This window comes from Stomoxys calcitrans, chromosome 2 (assembly GCF_963082655.1).
Source record: "Stomoxys calcitrans chromosome 2, idStoCalc2.1, whole genome shotgun sequence".
Lineage (NCBI taxonomy): Eukaryota > Metazoa > Arthropoda > Insecta > Diptera > Muscidae > Stomoxys > Stomoxys calcitrans.
Window position 1 is genome coordinate 159,030,092 of NC_081553.1, and position 27,898 is coordinate 159,057,989.

The following is a 27,898-nucleotide window of genomic DNA, read 5'->3' on the forward strand; positions in this document are numbered from 1 at the left end:
ACAAGCAGTGAGCAGTGAAAATGACACTGTTGAAATATTCAAATCAATTACTAACAGTGTATTTAGTCGTTTGTGTCAATTTATGTCGAAGTGAAGCTTCATATCCTGAAGATACATATATAAACGCCCTCCAAACCTCACAGACAATTACAGACTCTGGTTAGTTAATACAAATCGGTAATAATAGAAATGTACCAGCATAACCTTATAAATAAATAATCGAATATTGTGTAAAACGGCAACTAAATTCTATATTTATGTCCTTATTTCGAGATCTGATATCGTGAAACTGTGAATCTAGCTGCAGTTTTTATTCTAGCTGCAGTTTATTGCTCTTGGCTAATTTTCGGCTTCTTTTAGAGCCGAAAATTAGATTTCTGTTGCAATCTAGCAAAGTAAAGAAATGTGTAACGTATTTTGTGTGGCGTTTATGCCAGCCTATGTTTCAAAAACGAGAATCATAACGCCAAGTATGGCCAGCCTCTAGAAACGTTATTTTTTTTTTGTGAGTGAAGTCGAAAACATGCACAACAAATAAAAGCGATGAACACTTGTCTGGTCCTAATCTTTTATACAACCGCCGTGGATAACCTTTGTGAAGTTACTTGGACGTTTTCTAAACTAATAGAAACAAAAGTGGAAAACTAGAAGGTCAAGCAAAGGATTTTTTTTTTTTATTAAAAAAAATCTATCTGGAGGTGTTAAGGATTTATTCTGGTCAACCAATTAAAACAACAAACACTCGAATTTTTTACCAAAAAAGAACTCAAACGATAGTGCTTGAAGTAAATGCTTGTTGTTAGTAACAGTGAGTACTATCTTACTTACTTAAGTTGACCATTACAGAATATGTGTTCCTCTAGCCGAACGTAGAATAGATTTCCAAGCGCCTCGATCTTGTCCCAAAAAAAAAAAAATGTCGCACGTTTTTGTTTTATGAAATTTAAAAAAAAAAACATGTATAAACCTACAATAGAAAAGGACAATAGGAGTTAACAAAAAACATCGTCTCAAGCATCTCAACGTTTTAAAGAGGCATTAAGTTCGGCCGGGCCGAACTTTGGATACCCACCACCTCGGGTGTATATGTAAACCCCCTTTCGCCACAATCTGGTGAAAATTGGATAACGTATGCACCCAAATTCGGCACGGACATTGAGTGGTCAAATAAATATTTGTCACAGTTGAATTTTGTATTCCAAATTTCAGCGAAATCGGATAAAAAATAATGCTTTTATGAGCTTCAGACTCTTTATCGGCAGATCGCTCTGTATGGAAGTTATATCTAAATATTGTCCGATACAAACCATATTTGGGACGGATTCCAAATTTCAGCGAAATCGGATAATAAATAAAGCTTTTATGACCTTCAGACTAAAATTACCCACTGTTTCAAATTTCAACGAAATCGGGTAATAAGTAGAGCTATTGAAATTCCAAATTTCAATCGAAATCGGATAATAAATAAAGCTTTTATGGCCTTCAAACCCCTTATAGGGAGATCGGTCTATATGGCAGCTATATCTAAATATAGTCCGATCTGAAATATATTTGGGTCAGATTTAAACCCATTGTTTAAATTTCAGCGAAATCGGGTAATAAGTAGAGCTATTTGGGTCTAATTAATGATTCAAATTTCACCGAAATCGGCTAAAAAATAAAGCTTTTATGGGCTTCAGACCCTTTATCGGGAGATCGGTCTATATGGCAGCTATATTTAAATATCGACCGATCTAATCCATATTTAGGTTAGATGTCGGGAGGCTTAAAATAACTTATTATGGCAAATTTCAGCGAAATCGGGTAATAAATAAAGCTTTTATGGTCTTCAAACACTTTTTTGGGAGATCGGTCTATATGGTAGCTATATCTAAATATAGTCCGATCTGAACTATATTTGGGTCAGATTTAAACCCATTGTTTAAATTTCAGCGAAATCGGGTAATAAATAAAGCTTTTATGGGCTTCAGACCCTTTATCAGGAGATCGGTCTATATGGCAGCTATATTTAAATATCGACCGATCTAATCCATATTTAGGTTAGATGTCGGGAGGCTTAAAATATGGCAAATTTCAGCGAAATCGGGTAATAAATAAAGCTTTTATGGTTTTCAGACCCTTTATCGGGAGATCGGTCTATATGGTAGCTATATCTAAATATAGTCCGATCTGAACCACATTTGGGTCAATTGTCGGGAGGCCTTAAACTACTCACTGTTTCAAATTTCACCAAAATCGGATGAAAAATAAAGTTTTTATGAGCATTAAACCCTTTATCGGAAAATCGGTCTATATAGCAGCTATATCCAAATATGGTCCGATTTGGCCCGTTCAAGAATTTAACATTAAGAACTTGCATCATAAAGACATATCTGTGCCAAATTTCAGCTCAATATCTCAATTTTTGAAGAGTGATTATAACAGACGGACGGATAGACGAACGGACAGACACACGGACATCGTTTAATCGTCTTAGACTTTTACGACGATCCGAAATATATATACTTTGTAGGGTCGGAAATTGATATTTCGATGTGTTGCAAACGAAATGACTAAATGAATATACCCCCTATCCTAGGGTGGTGGGTATAAAAATCGGGCCGAGTCTTAAGTATCCTCCACCAAATCGCAATTGTCAAGTTCTTTGGCAAACAAATGATAATGGATAATAGACCGATTCGGACCATACTTGGTTTGGATGTTGGGAATTGCGATAGATAGGGGCTCAAGAAGTTAGGAGTAGTAAGGAGCAAAATCGGGAGATAGGTTTATATAGGAAGTATATAAGGTTATGGACCGTTTCATATTATATTTGGCACGTATGTTAAAGAAAATTCGTTGTACAAAATTTCAGCCCGATCGGATAAGAATTGCTCCCTCTAGAGGTTCAAGAAGACTAATCGGGAGATCGGTTTATATGGGAGCTGTAACAGGTTATAACCCGATTTAGTTGTTGGAAGTAAAAAAAAAACACCTCGCAAAATATGAGCCAGATTGGAGAAAAATTGCACCCTCTAAAGGCTTAAGAAGTTAAGATCCGATATCGGTTTATATGGCAGCTATATCAGGCTACAAACCGATTTGGACCATACTAAGAACTGTTGATGGAACTCATATCAAAACACTCATGCAAAATTTGAGACAGATTAGAGATAAATTGTGCCCTCTAGAAGCTCAAGAAGTCAAGATAAAAATCGATTTATATGGCGCCTTTATCAAAACATGGAAAATAATAAGAAGTATTTCTGCAAAAATTCAAGCACCTAACTTTATTCCTTCGAAAGTTAGCGTGCTCTAAACAGACGAACGGGCACGGCTAAACTGACTAAGAATGTCAAGACGATCAAGAATATATATACTTTGATGAGACTGAGATCAATATTTGGATGTGTTAGAAACAAAGTGACGAAATAAGTGTACCTCTGTCCTATGGTGGAGGGTACAAAAAGATAGCCAGTTACGAATGATTCTGCTAAGTGAAAGTAACTAATTGTGTAGATATACTATGCACTTAATGAACGAAATAGTTACTGGACAGTTGAAATGAGGAAGGGAGAGAGTGCACTATTTTGCATTATTTGATGGGCTCATATCTTTTTTTGTATAAAATATTAATTTTTTTGTTTGTGCGTCCAAAGACTAAACAATGAAGTAACCGATTTTCTTGAAATGTTTGCAGAGAAGAATGATTCTATGATGAAAAAACGGGATATATGGAAGGTCGCCTATTCCCTAACAACGCCAAAGGGTACATTTCAAATTACAAATACAAGAAAATTTTTATTCTGTGTAATGTACAAGAATACACAGCCGAGCCTGTCTGGGTGGTACACAGACAGTAAATGAATACTGGATAAACCATCGATTCTTTTTGAGAGGCATCAAGTACAAACATTAGAAATTTACGAAGATAGCTAAGACAAGGGAGAATTTTAACAGAACTGTTTACGAACTATGAATCTGATTTAGCTAGTTTTCAATCGACTGTGAAAAACTTTAAATTGTTTTTACAAAACACTTTTTAACTTTCTTGTGTTTTTCTTCAGTTCTTTTGTTCCCCAAATTCCTTTTCCTCCTCTCTTAGGCGACTCTTAAGAATGAAACAAACGAAAACGTCAGGTTTCTAATCGTTATTCGTGGTTACTATTTTTTTGAGAGTGGTAAAATTCATCAATAGGAATTCTATTGTCTGGTAGGTGGTATAGCTGGCAAAATATCGATGGCACTATCGATATTTTAGTTTTTGACTGAATATTGATTGGTGTCTTTCCTATCGATACACAAGAAAAAATATTGTCCTCAAATCAATCAACTAAACTTGATTTTGATTATTAAAAATATATTTAACAAAGTGATTAATTGCTTTGATAATTTTTAACATTAAAGTTCTATTTTTCATTAAATCATGACATGCCCAGCAAAAACTTGGTAACTACATGTCATTATTTTTGGCATGTTAAATAATGGATAACTCATTATACTTAGATTTAGTAGCTGCTAAAATATAACGAGTTATGAGCAGGAATACCATATTTGTTACCTGTAGTACAAATGTCATTACATACAACATTCGATGAAGCTCAAGAATAATCACTTATTTGTAATAATAGAAAAAAAAATCATTGTTTTAACCTTGGTATTGATAAAAATGCCATTAAGAAACTGTGGGCAAAATTATCTCATACCCATGAGATACATGGTAAAGATCATGGTAAAGATCAATGAAAAGGGACCTCCATTTTATTGGCAAGTCCATATGGCTTGTTGATTGTACCCCATGCTGTGTGCGTAATTTTAAAGAAATAAAAAAATTTAAAAAGATTTTGCTGGTCCGAGGTTCGAACTCGGGACCTTTGTATTGTAAATCTTTTGATGTACGCTCTGTGCATAAACACAAGGCCTGGCCATCTTTAATGAAATATAATTAAAGTTTGCTTATGTGTTGTTAGCTAATATTGAAAGGAGAAAATAGTGTATTATTCAAAGAACAGTAATGTGGATGAATGCGCAGAGCGTCTGCTTTGAAAACGGAAGGTTCTTGGTTCAACTCTCGGCTACGATGAAGGTTAAGTTTTAATTTCATTTATTATTTGAGTTATATAAAATTTGTTTTCTTCAAAGAAACCGAGCTTTGAGAACGTGTTGGTGGGGAAATGCTCGAACATGTTTGAGTCTAAGTAGTTATTTTTTAGCAAACGTTCAACTAAGATAATATGTCATTATTTTTTGACAACTTTATGCTTAGGCATAAGTTCTTATTTTTGAACTATTGGTATGTTTGTGCGGAAGGACTTTCCTCCTAGGACATAGCCATGTAAAAGTAATTAGTTTTTAGTTTTACTTTTTGAATGAGCTTACCTATCCGGTTATTTTGTAATAAGAGTTTTTGCTGAGTGTGATTGGTAAAAAAGACATATGTTGAACAAATCTTTAATTACACGAATTAAAAGTGTTACTTAATAGCATAAACGGATTTATCTGTTTTCTCAAAAAAACAAGATGGTAATGTGTTCTCTTCACACACATGTAATCCGAATAGAAGTTCTAATGAGACAAATATGTGTACGCTTAAACCACTGAATACAAAAACAAAATTGCTTGCTTCTCATTTTGAGCATCCCTGATGTAATTCAAGAAAACAAGTGGCTGAACGAAAATTATTTTGAAAAAAGACTCTAGATAGTATAAAATGGCCTAAAATTCAACGAAATAAATTTATAGTGTGATGTGATTTTTTTTGTTAACAAAAATTCTAAGATGTGATATATAAATGCCAGAATTGCATTGAGAAACTCGAAAATAGAGAGCATTGTAGAAAATGAACAAGGTTTTTATGTATATTAATGTTATATTTAATTATCCATCTATAATTTAAGCATCTTAATATTGTTGACAGAAGCATAACTCTAAAATATATCTCTTCATGTGGATCAATACTTCGACATATTATACGCGAAATGCCAAGGTTGGTTTCCATTACAATTTATTTAAACTACAATTTATTTCAATATACAATTTACAGATACAACAATTGTATGAGACGTAATCGAAGAAAATACCTGTACACAATCATGGCGAAACAATTAAAGGTGGTCTCATTTATCACAAGATATCATTTCAAAAATGAAATTATTCTCAACACAATCAAAGAAACTTGCGCTCATGTTTGTACGTGTACAGCTTAAATGAGAGAAAGATTGTGCCCGTGTGTGTACGTTTCCAGATAAAATGAGAGAAAGACAAACACAAACAAAGAGAATGTTCAAAAAAAATGGGGTGGTTTGCTGTGAATGTAAAGACAAAATTGACATCTTAATACCGTCAAACTGGCCGGCTATTGTCAGCTGTTCGCGTGACACCACCTTCTTAAATCCCCCTTGGTACACAATGTTCTTTTATTGGCTTTGGTTTGAAGCAGCAAAATTGTTTTGTCGTCGGGACAGCGCCTACGCAACAATATACATATATAAGCTCAAGGTCTTTTCCGAGTATTGAGATGCATATATTAGTTATCCTTTGTTGTATCAATAAGATCCTCTATTTTTGAAAAAATCATTAGATTTTTTGTTTTAAATAAAGACAAAATATTTTATCAATTATTTACTTCAACTGAGTCAGTTAACTGTGACGATATACAATAACTATATGCAATAAATTTGTTAATTGAGTTGATAACCGCTTTAATTGAAATATTCTGCTCACCATAAATGCAAATTACAAAATCGTGTATTAATAATAAAAAAATCTATTATAGGACCGATTTCGGCAACATTTTTAATTGGTTTAATTTCTTAATTAAACCAAGATTTACATTTTTTCTTTTCTATCGGCGAAGTTACACTATTTGTAAAATTGGTAAAAAAAACTAGCGATCCAATTGTGAATGTATCGGAATCATAGATTTTTCAATCGTCCTTCTTGTTGAGTATTTCAAATATCGTTCAAAACGCTTCCTCATTAAACCTCTATATTAGATCGCTTTTTCTTCTTGGGCCTATAGAGGGCACAATATTCATCCGATTTCCAACTGACTTTAGTAAAATTGGATTTAATAGGTCCATGCATTGATATTGCTTTTATATAAACCGATACCCTGATATTTACTTCTCTTTTTCGTTTTAAATATAGGTAGAATAGGAAATAAACGATAGTATCGGTACTATCGATATTTATTATTAGAAATATCGAAAATATCGAATATTGCGAACATCGCTAGTTTGCTAGCTCTACTGGGTTGGCTAGTAATAATAATATCGCTAAGTTAGCTTCTTGTAACCCACTCAAATCAGACTTACCATGTGAGAATCGAACCCAAGGTTCCTGCACGTATTTTCCGATCTCACTACCAACTCAGCAAGCGGTGAGCTTTTCTTCCCCAATTTTACAAATTGTCTCTTCATACTTAATAAAAAAATTGGACATAAAGCTTAGTGAAAAGAAATATTTTCGAGTAAAAAAGTTTGCTGATTCCTTCAATATAAATTCCAACATTACTTATGGTAAAATTTTATAAAATTTGTAATGTTATCGTTGAGATTTTTGTAGCGTTTAAAAAAAGTGATCGCGAAAAACATGGGGTTTCCACTGTGAATCACGAGCATAGTACTAGCCCTTTAATATGTTTCGATAAGCGAAAGCAAACTTTATGTTTAACTGGCGGTCTGCAATCAGACTCACACTTTTTTTTGCTATTGTGATGCCACAAGAAAATTAAAAGGAAGATGCCTTCTAGTTCCTACCGTCCAGATGGCTTTGAAAACCAAAAACCTGCAAATGCTCACATCCATTAGTTCAGATAAGTTCTAAAAGCAGTAAGAACCTAAAATGGAACTCCTTCTGCTTGCCAGTGTCATTGGCCCTCGGGCATCATCCTGAAGATTTAGCTTACATGTTGCTAGAGGTATACCCAAAGACTCCAGTTCCCAAGCTAGCCTATAACTCCTGGAATATATCTGTAGTCTGGTAGCCGGAGCAGGTGAATAATATTACTTACTTACTTTACTTTAACTGGATATGACAGAATATTTGCTCCACTAGCCGAACATAGAATAGCGTTTCAAGCGCCTCGATCTTCTGCGCTCATTCTAAATTTCTGACACTTAGTTTCGAGGTGTCTTCCCGGTTTGCGTGTACCACCGTGTTTACCTTCAAAATTCTTCTTTGCTGGAGCTTCTTCATCCATTCTGAAAACATAACCTAGCCAACGCAGCCGTTGTATTTTGATGCGTGTAGCTATGCTATCGTCGTCATACAGCTCGTGGTTCATACGGCGCCTATATTCTCCATTATCGCAATCTGCCCCAAATATTTTACGAAGAACCTTTCGCTCAAATACTCCAAGCACTGCCTCATCTGATTTCACAAGTACCCATTCTTCAGAACCATATAACAGCACGGGTAGAATCAGTGTCTTGTATAGTGTAAGCTTCGTCTGTCGAGAGGTGGCCTTGTTTCTAAACTGCTTACTTAGTCCAAAGTAGCATCTGTTTGCCAGTATTATTCTTTGCTTTATCTCAAACTGGTGTCATTCTTTTCGGTTAGGGCGGTGCCGAGGTAGACAAAGTTACTGACTATCTCAAAGTTGTGGTTCCCAACTTTCTCCATTTTCTTTATCTGCTCGGTTGTACAGGGCGTTTTGGTAGTTGAAACCATCCATTTCGTCTTCACTGACTCTCTTTTGATTCTTTCAAAGGCTGCAGTTACTACTTCCGGTGACCGACCTATGATGTCGATGTTGTCGGTATAGGCGAGTTGCATGTGTTCTCTTGTGAGTAATGTGCCATATCTATTCACATCTGCATCTCGTATAATCGTCCCCAGCAGGATATTAAAGACATCACACGATGGGTTGTCTCCTTGTCTGAAACCTCGTTTGGTATTAAATGGTTCGGAGAGATTTTTTCCTATTCTTACTGAGGAACGCGTATCAGCAGTGTCATCCTGCAGTCTTATTAATTTTGCAGGGATACCAAACTCAGACATGGCTTGAAATACCTTTGAAAGAAAGGGAGTATCGAAGGAGTATAGAGGCTCAAGAAGTCAAGACCAAAGATCGGTTTATATGGCAGCTATATCAGGTTATGGACCGATTTGAACCATACTTGGCACAGTTGTTGGATATCATAGCAAAATACGTCTTGCAAAATTTCATTCCAATCGGATAAGAATTGCGCACTCTAGAGGCTCAAGAAGTCAAGACCCAAGATCGGTTTATATGGCAGCTATATCAGAACATGGACCGATATGGCCCATTTACAATACCAACCGACCTACACTAATAAGAAGTATTTGTGCAAAATTTCAAGCGGCTAGCTTTACTCCTTCGGAAGTTAGCGTGCTTTCGACAGACAGACGGACGGACATGGCTAGATCGACATAAAATGTCGCGACGATCAAGAATATATATACTTTATGGGGTCTCAGACGAATATTTCGAGTAGTTACAAACAGAATGGCGAAATGAGTATACCCCCCATCTTATGGTGGAGGGTATAATAACTCTAAGAAAAAACCAAATACCAAATTTGTATGTAGAACTTTAAATTATCCACGAATTTTAGCATTGAATTGAAGACCTTATTTGTTGAAGTAGTTTTGTAAAGACTTGACAGACAAAATAATTAAAATTTTGCGAATTTTCAACAAATTCTTTTGTTGATCTAGTTGTTAAAGTACGCGTACTACAAGACTCCTTTCCCATTGAGTAATTGCAAACCCAGGTTCCAATCGATCGGAGGGTCAAAAACATTTTTTTTGATATTTTTTCTTTAAATTTTTTCAGAAAATTCGGCAAAAAAATATATATTTAGTAATCAAAAAAAATTTTAAAAGTGGTTTTTTAATAATATTTGATTTATTATTGTGCAATAATCCTTATAAAGTTATTTCATTATGAATAAAATGATGTCGATAGACTAGAGGATATAAGGTCATGAGTTCAAATCTCTTCAAATTATAAAATAGAAGAGAGAGCATGACAGAGAAAAAATCCGAGAAAAAAAATCGAGACAAGCAGTGCGAGCCGAACAAAATAAAATACAAAACACCATTACATCGAAACTGTGCAACAAAGCTCATGTGGTGGCTTAAAGATATATTATTGTTGTTGTTATATGTTGGCTTGCAAAGAGTGCCTTTCAAACACGAATTTGTAATTTCGGTCGCTGAGATTTAAAATGAATTGTTCCAAGAAAATTAACAAATTTCGTTGTCGTTTTTTCAACAAAAGTTGTTGTTTTTGAAAATAATGTTTATCTACATACCAATGCTCACAACAGTATCTGTCATCAGTCAACTTCACCACAGAGTCACAGTCATCAATTTAACAAATTATTTTATTATTCACTTCCAGAATCCAATGTCGATTTCGAAGGTTACCACTATTCTCCCCCACCAAATAACCAGTATTTGCCCCCTACAACACAACCGGCAATATATGGACCGCCAGCACCAATATATGGACCACCAGCCCCTGTTTACGGCAACCCACATCCTATTTACTATAAACCTATACCATTCCATGCGGGTGGTCACTTATCGCTACTAGAGAAATTGAAAACTAAAATTAATCTATTTACAATCGGAAAGATAATTCTGAAACTTTTGATTTTTAAAAAAATTGTAAAGTTCATTGGCATCATATGTATGTTGCTATTTTTGCCAAAATTAAAGGGAATGTTTAAGGAAGGCATACCAATGGATGATGACAGTACGGAAAGTAAACAAGTTGAATCTGAACAAGGTAAGTTTTTTACGAGCAATATTTAGCATATTTAGTTTGGAAAGCACCAGATGTGTTAACAATCTGGTAAAAAAAAGAATCTAATAATTATATACTGCATCAGTAGTTGTAAAAAAAACCAATGACCTATTAAGTGTGATGGATCAGATGGATAAGTACGTCGACACGTTCCTTGAGTTTTTACATTTTTAGGTAAAGCCATTTCAATAATATTTTGCAGATTGTTGCTGTTAAGTTTTTGGTGATGTTAATGTGAAGCCAGTATGACTTAGGAACCAAAGCTTTTTGCCATAATCAAATTCGCACATGCAGTGATTAGCATAAGTTTTCGTTTTATATCGAGATGCGTTAAGACGTATAAAGGGTGATTTTTTTGAGGTTAGGATTTTCATGCATTAGTATTTGACAGATCACATGGGATTTCAGACATGGTGTCAAAGAGAAAGATGCTCAGTATGCTTTGACATTTCATCATGAATAGACTTACTAACGAGCAACGCTTGCAAATCATTGAATTTTATTACCAAAATCAGTGTTCGGTTCGAAATGTGTTCATTCACCGTAACGTTGCGTCCAACAGCATCTTTGAAAAAATACGGTCCAATGATTCCACCAGCGTACAAACCACACCAAACAGTGCATTTTTCGGGATGCATGGGCAGTTCTTGAACGGCTTCTGGTTGCTCTTCACTCCAAATGCGGCAATTTTGCTTATTTACGTAGCCATTCAACCAGAAATGAGCCTCATCGCTGAACAAAATTTGTCAAAATTTGAACACATTTCGAACCGAACACTGATTTTGGTAATAAAATTCAATGATTTGCAAGCGTTGCTCGTTAGTAAGTCTATTCATGATGAAATGTCAAAGCATACTGAGCATCTTTCTCTTTGACACCATGTCTGAAATCCCACGTGATCTGTCAAATACTAATGCATGAAAATCCTAACCTCAAAAAAATCACCCTTTAGAAAACCAGTAAGGAAGGGCAAAGGACGGGCAATACCGACTGTATAATACCCTACACCTACCCTATAAGTACAATGTGGGAGCTATATCCAATTCTGAACTAATTTTAATGGATGTTTCCAGATGGGTTATTAAACAACCCGTATCAAATTTGGAGCAAATATGATCAAACTGTAATAACTAAGGTCAACAAATGAGCACTTTATTGCAATATTTCCCAAAATCGGATGAACATATATATGGAACCTATGTCTAAATCTGAACCGATTTGCAGCTTACTTCTCAGATATTGTAGTAGTTGATGAGGAAAGCGTTGTACAAAGTTCAGGCAAGATTGGACAATAAATGCGCTTGCTGTGGCTCTAGAAGTGAAAATCGAGCGATATACACATATGGCAGCTATATCTAAATCTTAACCGATTTCTATGAAAAGTCCAGAGAAAACCCTTTGCGCCAAATTTCAAGGATTTCGGTCAACAAATGACCATTTTATTGCATTATTACTGCAAATTGGACGAGCATATATATATGGGAGCTATACCCAAATCTGAACAGATTTTTTCCAATTTCTATAGGATTCGTCTCTATTCCGAAAAACATGTCTGTACCAAATTTGAAGACGATCGGAAAAAATTGCGACCTGTAGTTTGTACACAATTTAACATGGACAGACAGAAGGACATGGCTAAATCGAATCAGAAAGTGATTCTGAGTCGATCGGTATACTTATCAATGGATCCATCTGTCTTCATTTTGGGTGTTACAATCAAATGCACTAAGTTATAATACCCTGTACCACAGTGGTGGTGTAGGGTATAAAAACTAAAAACATCTTGCTCACAAAAGTATTCGTCGGTAAATTTATTACAAAGTTTGGACTATATATCGATCACCTATAGTACTTCGTATTCAAATGGCCTCCAATCACCTTGGCATCGATTCTAACAATTTGCGACACATTTATGGGTTGATTTTGTCTCATTATTCCTACGGCAGTTGTTTAAGGGTTGGCCATGATGTGATTTGAAGTTGTCTGATTCGTGATTCCAAATGTGACCAAAGATTTTGTATCGTGTTGGTGTCTGGATATTGCGGTGAGGTTTTGACATCCGATACTGTGTATGTGGGATAGTTGTCTTCCTAGAACATAAATACTTTATATTTCAAACCCATTTACTAGCGCTCGAGGGAAGATTTAGCATTAAAATGTTTAAATACATTTTCGCGTGCATTGTTCCATCAATAAATACAATGGACCTTATTCACAAAACTTAATGTAGATTTGAAATAGGATTTTTGGACAGTTCTACAAAGGGAACCTGTAAAATAAGCCAATTTAAAATTTATATTAAGTATTGTGAATACCGGTGTATATTTCCAACTCCTTATGCCGACATACAACCTCAAAACATTATTGAACCACCACCATGCTTAACTGTTGCACTTACATTATTTATTTTCAGTGATTCCCCAGGCATTTCCAAATTTTATGCCATCCACCCTAGGATGGGGGTATACTAATTTCGTCATTCTGTTTGTAACTACTCGAAATATTCGTCTCAGACTCCATAAAGTATATATATATTTGATCGTCATGACACTTTATGTCGATCTAGCCACATCCGTCTGTCTGTCTGTCGAAAGCAAGCTAACTTTCGAAGGAGTAAAGCTAGCAGCTTTAAATTTTGCACAAATACTTCTTATAGGTATAGGTCGGTTGGGATTGCAAATGGACCATATCGCTCCATGTTTTGATATAGCTGCCATATAAACCGACCTGGGGTCTTGATTTCTTGAGCATTTAGAGGGCGCAAATCCTATCCGATTTGGCTGAAATTTTGCATGACATGCTTCGTTATGACTTTCAACAACTGTGCAAAGTACGGTTCAAATCGGTCCATAACCTGATATAGCTGCCATATTAACCGACCTGGGGTCTTGACTTCTTGAGCATTTAGAGAGCACAAATCCTATCCGATTTGGCTGAAATTTTGCATGACATGTTTCGTAATGACTTTCAACAACTGTGCAACGTACGGTTCAAATCGGTCCATAACCTGATATAGCTGCCATATAAACCGATCTGGGATCTTGACTTCTTGAGCCTCTCCCATGGTCTTCAACATACGTGTCAAATATGGTCTGAATCGGTCTATAGCCTGATATTACCTTCATGTTACACTAGGAATAATTGTTTTTAACTGCTACTTCTTAGTCATTAGCGTAAAAAATGTGTTAATTTTTTTCTCAAATTTTTCATTTAAAAGATTTTTTATGGAGCTTGTATTTATATATACAGTGTCGTGCAAAACGAAGAGAACACTTTTAACATCTGAAGTGAAATTATTGTTAAACGTGTACTTAACACAGATCAATGAAAATTACTAGAGGACTTCTGCACCAATGGGAGATTGCATATTCATAAAATTTTTCCCGCTTTGTATGTATGTTGGCCTTTAGATATGAAAACAAGTGCAGTTAGTCAAAAATGGGTGTGCAAAACAATAGCAACGCTCTATGCTTTTAGTATAGATGGAATTTTTATTGAATATTTTGTTCTGCGATTGTTGAGCAAGGAGTCTTTTGACAAGGAGTCATGATCCGCGATAAAAAGATTGAATTTCGTCCATTTTATTCAACTTTCGAAATATATGTATAGAAAATAGGATAATATATATCAGTATCTAATTTGTGTAAGCAATTATAGTGAAATGTTTGAGTTTAAGGCAAAAGCAAAGCGAACTCAAAACATTACGCTCGTATATTCAAAAAAGAGCACAGTGTAACCGAGGAGAAGTAAATGTACATTCACATAATGTCCAATTGCTGTATATTAAGAGATTGAAAACTTGCCTTGGTTAGGTAATTATATAATTAATTAATTATATAAATATTTAGCTAATTATATAAAGCAATTAAGGATTTTGTAAGTAGCAGGGAATTCCTAACTTAGATTTTCTTTTTCGAGGTTACTTTTTAGTTTTTAGAACGTAAAAAAGGCGATTACTGGCTTAGGTGTATATCTATAGTGGCATGTGGTCGATTAATATCTGCACCCTTATTTCAACCTAACCTAACCTTGATAATTATATAACTATGCTCTATAGAAAACCTAGGGCCAAAAATTACGATATTAAACGCCAGACAGTAAACATATCATATTTTTTTTTTGTTTACTCCATTTTGCTGCAAGTATTCAAATTGAACAGAAAAATTAGAGAAATTAAGATATTTATGAAAAAAAAAAAAACGAATTTATATATTTAACTAGCCGAGCCGTGCCCGCTCCGCTGCGCCTTCTTTAACTCTCTAATATCTTTTTAGGCTGAGGACACTTCGCCCTGAATTCGATATCGAATTGTAGCCTATGACGATGAACGCGTTCGAATTCTGGCGAGAACATCGGACAAAGTGGTGGCTGGCGACATTTACGAGGTACACTTCCATGCATGGTCATTTACAACATTTTCCCCAAAGAGGTGTCGCACTGCGGGACGCCGTTCAGACTCGGCTATAAAAATAGTTTCCTTATCATTGAGTTTAAACTTGAATCGGAAAACACTCATTTATGTGTGAGAAGTACTTGGACCCAAATTTTAATACTTTATTCGTTTTCTGGTCTCGAATACCTTTCACTTGATACCCTTGTTGTGCCCAACAGATCACTTTCGGATATGGGTAGCGTTTTTGGGAAGGGGTTGGGTCCGCCTCCAGCCGATATCTAAAAATTATATAGCCTATGTTTCCTTCCAGTCAAACGTACGCAATCTATAAAAATTTTAAGGAAATCGGTTCAGCCAAGCATTATATAGTCGTAATGGGTCTAATGGCATTTTTGAGGGGTGGCGTGACCCCCTATACTTCGATCTGATTTTGTATGCCAGATACGAAATCTACTCCCGAATACCTTTCATTTGAGCTCCATATTGAAATGAACGTACGAATGCGATAAAGAAATAGACCGTCCAAAATGCTGTAATTGTGGTGAACAACATCCCGCATCATACCGAGGATGTCAAGTCGCCAAAGAGTTGCAGAAGCTAAGAAACAAGAAATTACAATCAACCAGTAAGCGTACTATACCATACACCAATATTCCACGAAATAGCAATGAAAACCCGCAATCATATGCGAGTGTCACCGGAAATATCGTTTCAGAAGCTCCAAACAATATACTGTCACAAATACTCAGTAGGCTTAGTACTCAAGAAAACTTTTTTAAAACTATTGAAATCAGACTAGCTAATCTCGAGAAAACATCAAACGTATCTAAACATGTATAACCCGCTTAAGATTATGTTATGGAACGCCAATGGCCTCCACAAACACCAAAGGGAGCTTGAAGTCGTGCTCAACAACGAGAAAATAGATGTTTGTCTAATATCAGAAACCCATTTCACTACTCAATCATATATAAGATTCAAAAATTACGAGGTGTATCATACCACTCACCCAACGAATACTGCTAGAGGAGGTAGCGCAGTTATAGTTAGGAAGTCGATAAAGCATATAGAAGATGAGGAAATAAAAACGGATGAATTTCAGGCTACCACAATAAAAATATTCACTAAAAATGAAAATTTACTCATAACAGCTCTCTACAGTCCACCGAAACATCAAATTAAATACGAACAATATAAACAGCTGATAGAAAAACACAACGACAGGCACATTATTGGAGGCGACTTTAACGCCAAACATACTCACTGGGGATCCCGATTAACAACTACAAAAGGCAGAGAACTACTCAAAGCGTCGAATGATACTGGTTGCTCAATAATCTCATCAGGTACACCAACCTATTGGCCAACTGATACAAACAAAATTCCCGACTTAATAGACTTTTTTCTGGTCAAAAAAATATCGACGTCCCGAATAAAAATAGAAAATGGTTTTGATCTAAGCTCAGACCACTCTCCAATCTTCCTTACACTTTTTGAAAAAATACTAACAAAAGAGCCTCCACCCTTTTTGATAAATAAATTTACCGACTGGCAATATTTCAATTTAATCTTGTGGAATGCAGATTTGAAAGTCGAAGCACCAATCTCTGTAGACGATTTGGAAAATGAAGTTGAAATACTAACTGCAACTATTCAGAAAGCCGCATGGCAAAGTACTCCTGATTATCGAAGTACTGCTTCTGAACAAACCTACCCGGTATATATTAGAGAAAAAATTCAACTGAAACGCAAAATACGTAAGAAATGGCAGCAAACTAGACATCCGTCATACAAGACACTCTTAAATAAAATCACTAAGGAACTCAGTGCAGAAACCAAACTTTTCAGAGATATGGAACTTAGGCAACATCTGTTGTCGTTAACAACTGATAAAAGTACCGACTATTCACTTTGGAAAGCAACAAAAGGAGTTAAGAGGCCTGTACCAAGAAATTATCCAATAAGAAAAGATGACTCATCATGGGCCAAAACGAATATGGAAAAGGCGCAAATATTTTCAGAACACATGGAGAACGTTTTCTCCAATAACAATGAAGTTCCAACTAATGGTAATGAAGGTATAGGAAATTTCGAACAAAGCATCGAGAATGTTACAGTTGGTGAGGTATATGCAGAAATAGGCCGTATGCAGCTAAAGAAATGTCCAGGTTTCGACTTAATAAATACTGAAATACTAAGAAATCTTACATATAATTGCATCATTAAAATAACCCAATTATTTAATTCCTGCTTCAAGTTAAGAAGAATGCCAACTTTTTGGAAAATTGCAGAAATCCGTATGATACCTAAACCAGGTAAACCTACAACAGAGGTAACCTCATATAGACCAATATCTCTACTACCAATGTTATCCAAACTGCTAGAAAAACTGTTTTTGAGTCGTTTAAACCCCATTATTGCAGAAAAAAATCTCATACCAGACCATCAATTTGGTTTTAGAAATTCCCATTCAACTATTGACCAGATACACCGCATAACTAATACTATTGAACAAAGCTTTGAGGATAAAAAAATATGTTCTGCTGTATTCTTAGATGTGTCGCAGGCTTTTGACAAAGTATGCCATGTCGGGCTTATAAGGAAATTAAGCAGGATGTTGCCTGAAATATATGTTGAATTTCTAAAATCATTCTTATCGGATAGATTCTTCAGAATTAAACAGGATGACTCCTACTCAGACATGAAGAAAATTGGTACAGGTGTGCCTCAAGGAAGTATCCTAGGTCCCGTCCTATATCTTTTATACACTAGCGATTTGCCAGAACCACCAAACTCAGTCATTGCAACTTTTGCGGATGATACTGCTATACTTGCTGTGGCAGATACAGAGGAGCAAGCAATCACTAAATTGCAACAAGCTCTTAATGAAATAAATCGTTGGGCCTCTGTTTGGCAAATAAAGTTGAACCATTCGAAGTCGGTTCATGTAAACTTTACAAATAAAGCTACCAGGAACATCCCCGTGCATATAAATGGAGTCAGTATCCCTTATTCGGACAATGCGAAATATCTTGGTATGACCCTGGATTCGAAATTACGCTGGAAAGCGCATGTCAAGAAGAAAATCGAAGAACTTAATATTAAATGGTCAAAACTCAAATATCTTATGGGCAGGAAATCTGAACTTTCCATTCAAAACAAATTACTTTTATATAATCAACAATTAAAACCAATATGGCTATATGGCATCCAACTATGGGGTTGCACGCATAAGAAATATATCTACATGATTCAAAATTTTCAAAATAAAGTACTAAGGAGCATAGTTAACGCCCCTTGGTATGTTCGCAACAGTGATCTCCATAGAGACCTCCGCATGAACACAGTGTCAGAGGAAATATCAATTGCAGCAACGAAACATGATGCCAGATTACGCCTTCATGTAAATCCAGAAGCCATTAATCTCAATGATCCAAGTACCAGACGTAGACTGAATAGAACTAAACCCTATGATCTCTTAATATCATGAGCTTTAAACTTATTTATTTTCTTTTTGTTTCCAATGTAAAATAAATTTTCAGATAGATTATATAAAATTTACATATTTTCAATGATAATTATGTTAAATTTGAAAAAAATTGCTTGTTAGCTTCTTATTGAAAGCTAGTTGCAATTAAAATAAAAAAAAAAAAAAAAAAAAAAAAAAAAAAAAATATTGAAATGAACGTCCAATATGTTAGTTTGGGGGAGTTTTGGAGTTGGGGCGGTCCGATGGGTACTTAGACTCAAATTTCAATACCATATTCGTATTCTACTGTACAAAACCTTTCACCTCCCAATATCAAAAAATTATATAGCCTATATTTCCTTTCAATTATATAGCCTATATTTCGATTCAGCCGTTTTTGTGTCTATACAGAACAAACCGACAAACAAACAAACACAAATTGAATTTTATATATAAGATATTTAGCGAAAATTTAATAGCATGTTCACGGCGAGTCTGTTTTTATACAAGTGCCCTTATCCCAGATACTTTTCGACTATTTCCAAGCAAGGAAATTCAGGCTTAAAGGTTTTAACTTGTTTTTCCTTCAGTTTTACCACAATTTTAATGCAAATTTGTCAGTCCGAAATAGACTCGATAACATAAAAAAACCCTTTAAAGAACTTAAAGACTTGCAGTTGCTGACTGGTCTTAATTAACTATATTTTTACATAGAAACAAAACTTCTAAACTCAATTGAGACCACGTACAAGGCAAGTTGTTAAAGTTAGCCACTATCTCTTGATACATAGCAGAAGATGATTGGTCTGTGTCAGTAATTATCCTCTAAATATAATCTATGCCTTTTAGATGTATAACTATGGTCAAAAATGGTGCAACTGACATGAACCATCAATTTGTCGCTTTTGTTTTGCACACCTGAAAATGCAATTGCAATTTTATATGGCTTTTGAAGCCATATAAAAAGTGGTTATAAGACTTTGTATATACATAATGTATAAGTCGAATTTTAGGAATATTTTCATCATTGTGAAAAAGCGTTGCTTTTGTCTTGCGCGAGACTGTATTTACATATTTTTCATTATATGCATTCAAAATTGTTATTTAATAGTATAAACTGTGTGAATCACTTTCTGTCCTAAAGTTGGTATTCCAATCTATTTTCGGAATAGTCGCGGAAATCTTTAATTGTTCCGCGAGCGGAATTTATTTTCATACCAAAAGACATTTTTGATCTGCACTTATGGTTTTATAATTTTTTAAGCAAATAAATAAAATAACTAAAAGAAAACAAGTAAAAAGGCGTTAAGTTCGGCCGGGCCGAACTTTGGATACCCACCACCTCGGGTATATATGTAAACCACGTTTCATCAAAATCCGGTGAAAATTGCATACGTTATGTCCCATAGCATTTATTTCAATATATGTTCCGATTTGGACCAAATACTAATAAGTATAGTAGCTATATCTAAAAATAAAACGATCTGAACCATATACGACACGGATGTCGAAAAGCCTAACATGAATCATTGTGGCAAATTTCAGCGAAATCGGACAATAAATGCCCCTTTTATGGGCCCAAAACCTTAAATCAAGAGATAGGTCTATATGGCAGCTATGTTCAAATCTGGGCCGATCTGGGCCAAATTGAAGAAGGACGTCGAAGAGCCTAACTAAACTCACTGTCTCAAATTTCAGCGACATCGGACATTAAATGCGTCTTTTATGGCCCCAAAACCTAAAACCGAGATATCGGTCTATATGGAAGCTATATCCAAATCTGGGCCGATCTGTGCGATATTGCAGAAGTATGTCAAGGGGCTTAACTTAAGTCACTGTCCCAAATTTCGGCGACATCGGACAATAAATACGCATTTTATGGGCCCAAAACCTTAAATCGAGAGATCGGTCTGTATGGCAGTTACATCCAAATCTGAACCGATCAGGGCCAAATTGAAGAAGGATGTCGAAGGGTCTAACACAATTCACTGTCCCAAATTTCATCAAAATCGAATAATAAATGTGGCTTTTGTGGGCCTAAGACCCTAAATCGGAGGATCGGTCTATATGGCAGCTATATCCAAATCTGGGCCGATCTGGGAAAAACTCACTGTCCCAAATTTCAGCGAAATCGGATAATAAATGTGGCTTTTATGGGCCTTAGACCCTAAATCGGAGGTTCGGTTTATATGGCAGCTATATTCAAATCTAGACCGATCTGAGCCAAGTTGATGAAGGACGTTGAAGGGCCTAACACAACTCACTGTCCCAAATTTCAGCAAAAACGGATAATAAATAAGGCTTTTATGGGCCTAAGACCCTAAATCGGCGGATCAGTCTATATGGGGGCTATATCAAGATATCTCGAACTTAACCTGCTTATGGTCAAAAAAAGAATCTGTGCAAAGTTTCAGCTCAATATCTCTATTTTTAAAGACTGTAGCGTGATTTCAACAGACAGACGGACAGACGTGCGGACATGTCTAGATTGTCTTAGATTCTTACGCTGATCAAGAATATATATACTTTATAGGGTCGGAAATGGATATTTCGATGTGTTGCAAACGGAATCACAAAATGAATGGTGGGTATAAAAACGAACAATTGAAACCAATAAAACAAAAATGATGCAGATAATGATGTCAAGCGTTGCCACTAACATTTCTTTTTTGCCTTTTTCCTCACTATAAACAGAGTACTACTTTTCCTCCTATTTTCCTCCAAGATATATTCATTTACAGGTAGCGGCATTTGCCCAACAACAAAATGTTGAGTGCACTATCTGTCAAAATCAGTGACTAGTGCAACTCTGATTTAGCGTATATTACTAGTTTGCGCCATTTTTCGTTGTTTATGTGTATGGTTCTTAACTATAATACACACACACACACAACCAAAACTCGTTGGCAGATAGTGCACTTCGCGAAAAAAATTTACTCAGCTGTTTACGATACACTACCTGGTAATTATGTAATGATTTTCCCCAAGCGTTTCGCCGACGTTTTTTACATGGACAGCATTCCGCCGGAAAAGCTGAACAGAATACTCAGCTTTAAACGGGAGATTATTAGAATATTATGTTTCCTCTATCTTATTTGCAATGCAAAAATAAGAGTGATTGAGCCAAACACAGGCTGCGGCAGGAGGATCTTCAAAGCGAACGTACAAGTGAGCGACCGTTATAAAAGAAGCCCTCAACAGCCAAGGGCTGCTGCTTCCTAGACCAGAGAATGATGGCCACTGACTCGAGAGAAAAAACAATCTTGGGACTTCCCCCTCCAAATGCACTTCCTTTAGACCCTCCTCGCCAAACTCACCGCTCGGGAGTTTTTTTCAAATAAGTAAATTTCTCTGGCGCACCCTGTATATGAGTGTAACTCGGCGATAAACAGTGCTTTACTCGCAGTCTTACTCTCTTTGTTTCAATCATTGTTGAATCAGAAATGTTCAAGCATGTGTTCAAATTTTCATGATTGACACTCAATCAAAATGTCTTGCTTCCCTCACATACATACAGTCATCAGAATACTTATGATTTTGAATAACTAATTTTCGAACAGTTCAGCTTACAGAATTTTTTTCTAAATAATATTAAAATTTCCTAATATGACTAAAAGTAGTCATGTGTTAGGTAAGGTTAGGTTTAAGTGGCAGTCCATTGTGATACTACAGGAACAGAAGAAGGAAGATGCCTTCTAGTTCCTACCGTTGAACCATCCAGATCGCTTTAAAAAGCCCAATAACTTGCGAATGTTCACATCCGCTAAATCAGACAGGTTCTTAAAGTAATGAGAACCTAAAGTGGAACTCCTTCTAACTGCTAGTGCGGGACACACACACAGATGGTGTTCTATAGTTTCTTCTTCTTCGATGTCCTCACAGCTTCTACAAAAGTCGTTGCTGGCAACCTTCAGTCTGTCAGCATGTTTTCCGATTAACCAGTGACCTGTCACGGCGGACATGACGTCTGTCATGACTGAGACGTCTGTTTTAGCCAATGACAACAAAGCAGTAGACCTATTCAAGTCTATATTAGGCCACGCAGTATTGGAGTGCTCACAGCCCCCTCTTTGTGACCATCTATCATTCGTTGCCCTTCGGGCCTGGTCCTGAAAACTTAGCTTACATGTGGCTAGAGGCATACCCACACATACGACGTTTGGAGTGGATTTTACTACAGTTTTATTAAAATAAATTGCAATTTTATTTTTATCAATTTCCGTCATTGTATATTCTTAAGCGTTTGTCACTAAATTGCAGCGTTTTTGTTTGAATTAGACCCGTTAAATTTTTACATCTTGACTTAGTGGCTTCCAGTCTAAAGAATTTGGTATAATCCAATACAATACCCATAGAAACCGATCTTCCGGTTGTACTTATTGAGGTCCTAGACGGGCGCAACCCTCTTCCAATTAGGCTGAAATTTTGCACAACGACTTTACGTATGATGTCCAATATGGTCTAAATCGGCCCTTAGCCTGATATAGCTCGGAGGGACGTAGCCAGGAGGGTCTATCGCGCCCGAGCCCCGCAAAAATTAATTTGTCTAAAGAAAAAAATTTTAATGAACGTATTTCTGAACACAAAACAGACCTGACCGTCGCAGATCTCTCAACTAGATCGCTGTACAGTTCAAAATTAACCTGTCCTGAGTGCCGTGCCACAGAGATATCCCAGGGAATTGTAAAGCGGATGAGCTTGCTAGACACATTCCAGGGATAATGGAATCTCTGGGTATGCCTCTAGCGAAATGTGAGCTAAGTTTTCAGGACCAGGCACGAAGGACAACGAATGATAAATGGTTACAAAGATGGGGCAGTGAGCATTCCAAAATTATGTGGCCTAATCTAGGCTTGAAGAGGTCTACCGCTTTGCTGTCACTGGCTAGAACAGACGTCTCAGTCATTATGTCCGTCATGAAGGTCACTGTTTAATCGGAAAACATGCTGATAAACTGAAGGTTGCCAGTAACGACTTTTGCAGCAGCCGTGAGGACATCGAAGAAGAAGAGACTATAGAACACCTTTTGTATGTCAAAGTGACAGAATTGGTTCCCATTTTAAAAAAAGCGTTCTAATTTCGTCCGGGTCGAATCTTATATACCCTCCACCATGGATCACATTTGTCAAATTCTTTTCCCGGTATATCTCTATAGGCAAGCAAATTCCAATGGTTAAAAATTGACTTGCTATTGGAGCTGTACAAGGGTGGTCTTAGACGCATATTTCACATATGGGGTCTTAGATGCATATTTCGATGTGTTACAAACGGAATGACGAAATTAGTATTCCCCCATGGAGGGTATAATAAATAATTGATATGTTGTACATGAATAAAAAAATGTTGTTTGTTCCTTTGTTTCTCTTTCGAGACGAGCTCAATGATAGAGATTTTTTTGGAAATGGAAAGAGAAAACAAGAGATCGCAAAAAAACACCTACAATATTGCAAAAAAAGTAACACTCAGAGAAATTTGTTAGTAAACTCAACGAAAATTTTTGGAGTAACAACAGATAGTCTGCTAGGAAATGGAAAGGTAACAATTGTTTGCAAACCGGCAAACATTTTCTGCTGTTGTGTTATGTTACATGTCATAAATACTTTGAGAAGTTGTATATTTCACCTTATCTTTTAATTTTTTGAGTTTAAAAACTCAATTTTATAAAATTTTCTAAGAAAAAAAAAACAAAACAAAAATATCTACTAAAATCATATTTAAGCTTTACAACCAAAAATGTGCGTCTAAAATTGTGACAAATGTACATAAATACGTAGGAAATGTAAATTAATGTTTAGAAGTTCAAAAAGTTGAAACTGTTTCCTGCAATGTTAAACAAATTTATTTTGAAAGCAGCGAAGAAATTTGTTGATATCAAAAAACATATTTCTCTGAGTTAAAGACTAACAACATTATTCACAAAAAAATAAAATAGGTTTATAAACCGAAAATAGTGAAAATATGTATTTTTGTTATTCACAAACTAATAATCAATTCTGACTGTGTATGCACCAGAACTTCAACATGTGAACAAAATTTCAATTTTGATATTGCACGTTTTGATGTAACAAAAAGACGAAATATTTGAAATGCCGATTTTTTCATCCATAATGTAGATTTTGTTTCTTTGTTTTCGCGATTTTTGAATAAATTGTAAATTTCAGTATAATAAATAATTTCATGATATGCTCGGATTCTAAATAAGACCGGTTCATGGAACAGAAAAACAAAATGTTATTTTTGAGTTGCAGATTTTTGTTATTTATTTATGTACTTTTTTAACAAAAATCTAAATTAGGTGTATATTTCATCAGTAATTACATTGAAAGTGAGAATACACATGCTCGCAATGATTTTTTAACCCGGGTTTCGGATGTATTCAAAACGCCACTAAATGAAAATTGCTATGGAAACTGAAAATGTTGCCAGAACAAAACGAAAATTTGTTGATAAGTCTATTTTACCTATTGGCTCAAGGCGTATTTAATAAAGTGGCCGCATCAGCAAAGCTGATGGAACTTGATTCATTTTTGAATTCGCCCTATTAAAATGTAAACTTCAAAATAAAAATTCTCTAAATTGATTTTTGTGTTTGCTGCTGTTATGGTTCTTAAACATAGGTTATATAATGCTAAACGTCTAACAACCTTAATCGCCATCAGCTTCACTCAGGGAACAAGGTTCATTATGTTGCCTCCGAAAAAAATTTAAAAAGAGCTGAAGAACACAGACGAAATTTACGGCAGTGCAATGCTAGACATTAGAATGAAGAAGATAAGGAGCCAACACGCATGATATTAATGGAAGCCAGGCGGGCTGAAGAAGTTCCCTCCCATCTGCCGTTTCATAACTGCTCCTCATCCCCACAAATCATGCGTAAATCCGTCATGCGTCCAGCGCGACGTCCAAATTCTAACATTGCAATGGCTTGTAAGGACCCCTATCAGTAGTGAGAGCGGCAGCTTCACCACATGTAGGAGTTGTCCCCTGAACACACCAAGTAACCTCAATCTTGGCAGCATACTATATGCACTCCGAACGGCCGCACACCAAGATTAAACGTCATTCTCGTAGCCAACAAACTTTAACCCCTTCCTTTTAAAATGATCTAAAAATCCCACAAATATCCAAGAGCTTCAAAAAGAGGTATAAAACCCGTTCTTGTGGTGACTGAGCTCTAATCACAATATTCCTATTTGAGCCCTTTGCTAGTGGAAGACTAATTATCCTGCTCATCAAAATAGTACGAACTCAATATGAAGTTGGAAACAATGCCAGCCCAATTGGAATTGAGCCAGAACTCCCCTGATCTACACTTGGTAGCTATTTTATCGCTACAATAACCTAGTGATAACTATTTAAACCTGCCATCTTGGTAGTTTTGAGGGTAAAAACTCTGGAATTTGATTTTTACTTGCTTGACACTCAAATATTAAGGTGGCCACTGTAGCGAAGAGGTTAGCATGACGCCTATGACACTGAACGCCTGGGTTCGAATCCTGGCGAAACCATCAGAAAAAATTTCAGCGGTGATTTTCCCCTCCTAATGCTGGCAACATTTGTGAGGTACTATGCCATGTAAAACTTCTCTCCAAAAAGGTGTCGCACTGCGGCACGCCGTTTGGACTCGGCTATAAAAAGGAGACCCCTTATTATTGAGCTTTAACTTGAATCGGACTGCACTTATTGATATGTGAGAAGTTTGCCCCTGTTACTTAGCGGAATGTTCATGGCAAAATTTGCAATATTTGCACTCAAATATTAATAAAATTCTTTCTTCTTGCTCTGATTGGTTCAAGCAAATATGCTGTAAATTTTAAACGTCACGGCGAATCGATTTTTTTCGCCCGGTATACAAATGTTGGCATATTTCCAAAAAGATGCTTTGCTGTAGCAATTCGCCGATGCGGCCACCTTATAAATACGCCTTGAGTTGAATGAATACCACAAGAAATTGAGGATTTTTATTGATTACTGAAAAGAAATTGCCAGACAACAGATTGGATTTGATCACATGCACGCCTATTGTAAATGTTTCTTAGGTGGCTAGCCTAATCATCAGTGATGGTGGAGTGCTGCTCTCCATCCTCCCGTCTGTAGCCTTGAAATTAAATCTACATCCTAATTTGGAATATGGAGACTTTAATTTTGCTACAATTAGCTAATCCCTTCAGCTGTTGTACAAAATCTTTCTATGTATCAACATCACGTTATATTTCTTAGTGACACGAACATGTTGATGACTTAAAAAAAAAATATTAGTTCAATTTATTGTATTTTTTTAGTTAAAAACGTTTTTATTCTCAATTACATTTTTGGAAAATGTTGTCATTCGTAATCAATTTAGTGCCGTTTAAATAAAGGGTGATTGCTTAAGAGCCTCTCAATAAGTCCATTGTTACTCGTGCTGTGTGGATTGTGGCACCGTCTTCTTGAAACCACATGTCATGCAAGTCAAGCTCTTGCATTTTGGGCAAAAAAAATTGGATATCATCTCATGGTAGCTCACTATTCACAGTTACGTTACGATTCTCATCATCTTTGAAGAAGCACGGTGCAATGATGCCACCAGACCATAAACCGCTCCAAACTGTGACTTTTTCTGAACGCATTGATAGCTCTTGCAATGCTTCTAGCTGATCTTCACTCCAAAATCGACAATTCTGCTTATTTACGTACCCATTGAGCTCTGACCATAAAAAAGAAGAAGCCTGCAATGAACTTTCTTAAGACAATTCATGTCTAAATTATAGACCAAACTAAAGGGGTTTGATAGTGAAATAAAACACAAAGCCTGTGTGAGCTGTTTGAACCCGTGTTGTCAAAATATAATAGCTAAAAAACCACCCTTCATAAATAATAATAATGAATTGTTTATATATATATATATATATATATATATATATATATTGAAAGAAAAAAGATTGTTAATAGCTCAAATTAATAAATACAACTTCTTCTTTCCTTTTCAGATGCCTTGAAGAAGCGTATTGACGAGATCTTCGAATTTACAACGACTGCACTGAACAAATTCGACGGAGTCCTATAATATATTTTTATTTAATATTTATTTTTTTTTTTTAATATTTATTTCGTCTTCTGCAATAGTGTTAGTACAAAATTTTGTTTAAACTAAATATTTTAATGTCTGCAATCAGTGGATATTTTAACCCAGTATTAAAAGAATAAACTCTACACGCCTGTTTTCAATCACTTACTGTCGGCAAGGCAAGCGCAAAAAATTTACCTAAATCGTTTTATTTATTCAAAATTACCAAAC

At 35.7% G+C, this 27,898-nt stretch overlaps 1 protein-coding gene across 1 annotated transcript; it reads left to right on the forward strand.

Moving 5' to 3' along the window:
* On the forward strand, positions 1-27,870 carry LOC131995206 (uncharacterized). Its single transcript, XM_059363468.1, has 3 exons — positions 1-159; positions 10,352-10,741; positions 27,591-27,870. Exons 1-3 carry the CDS (start codon positions 21-23, stop codon positions 27,665-27,667), a joined length of 606 nt encoding a protein of 201 aa, XP_059219451.1. The 5' UTR covers positions 1-20; the 3' UTR covers positions 27,668-27,870.
* The last annotated feature ends 28 nt before the right edge of the window (positions 27,871-27,898 follow it).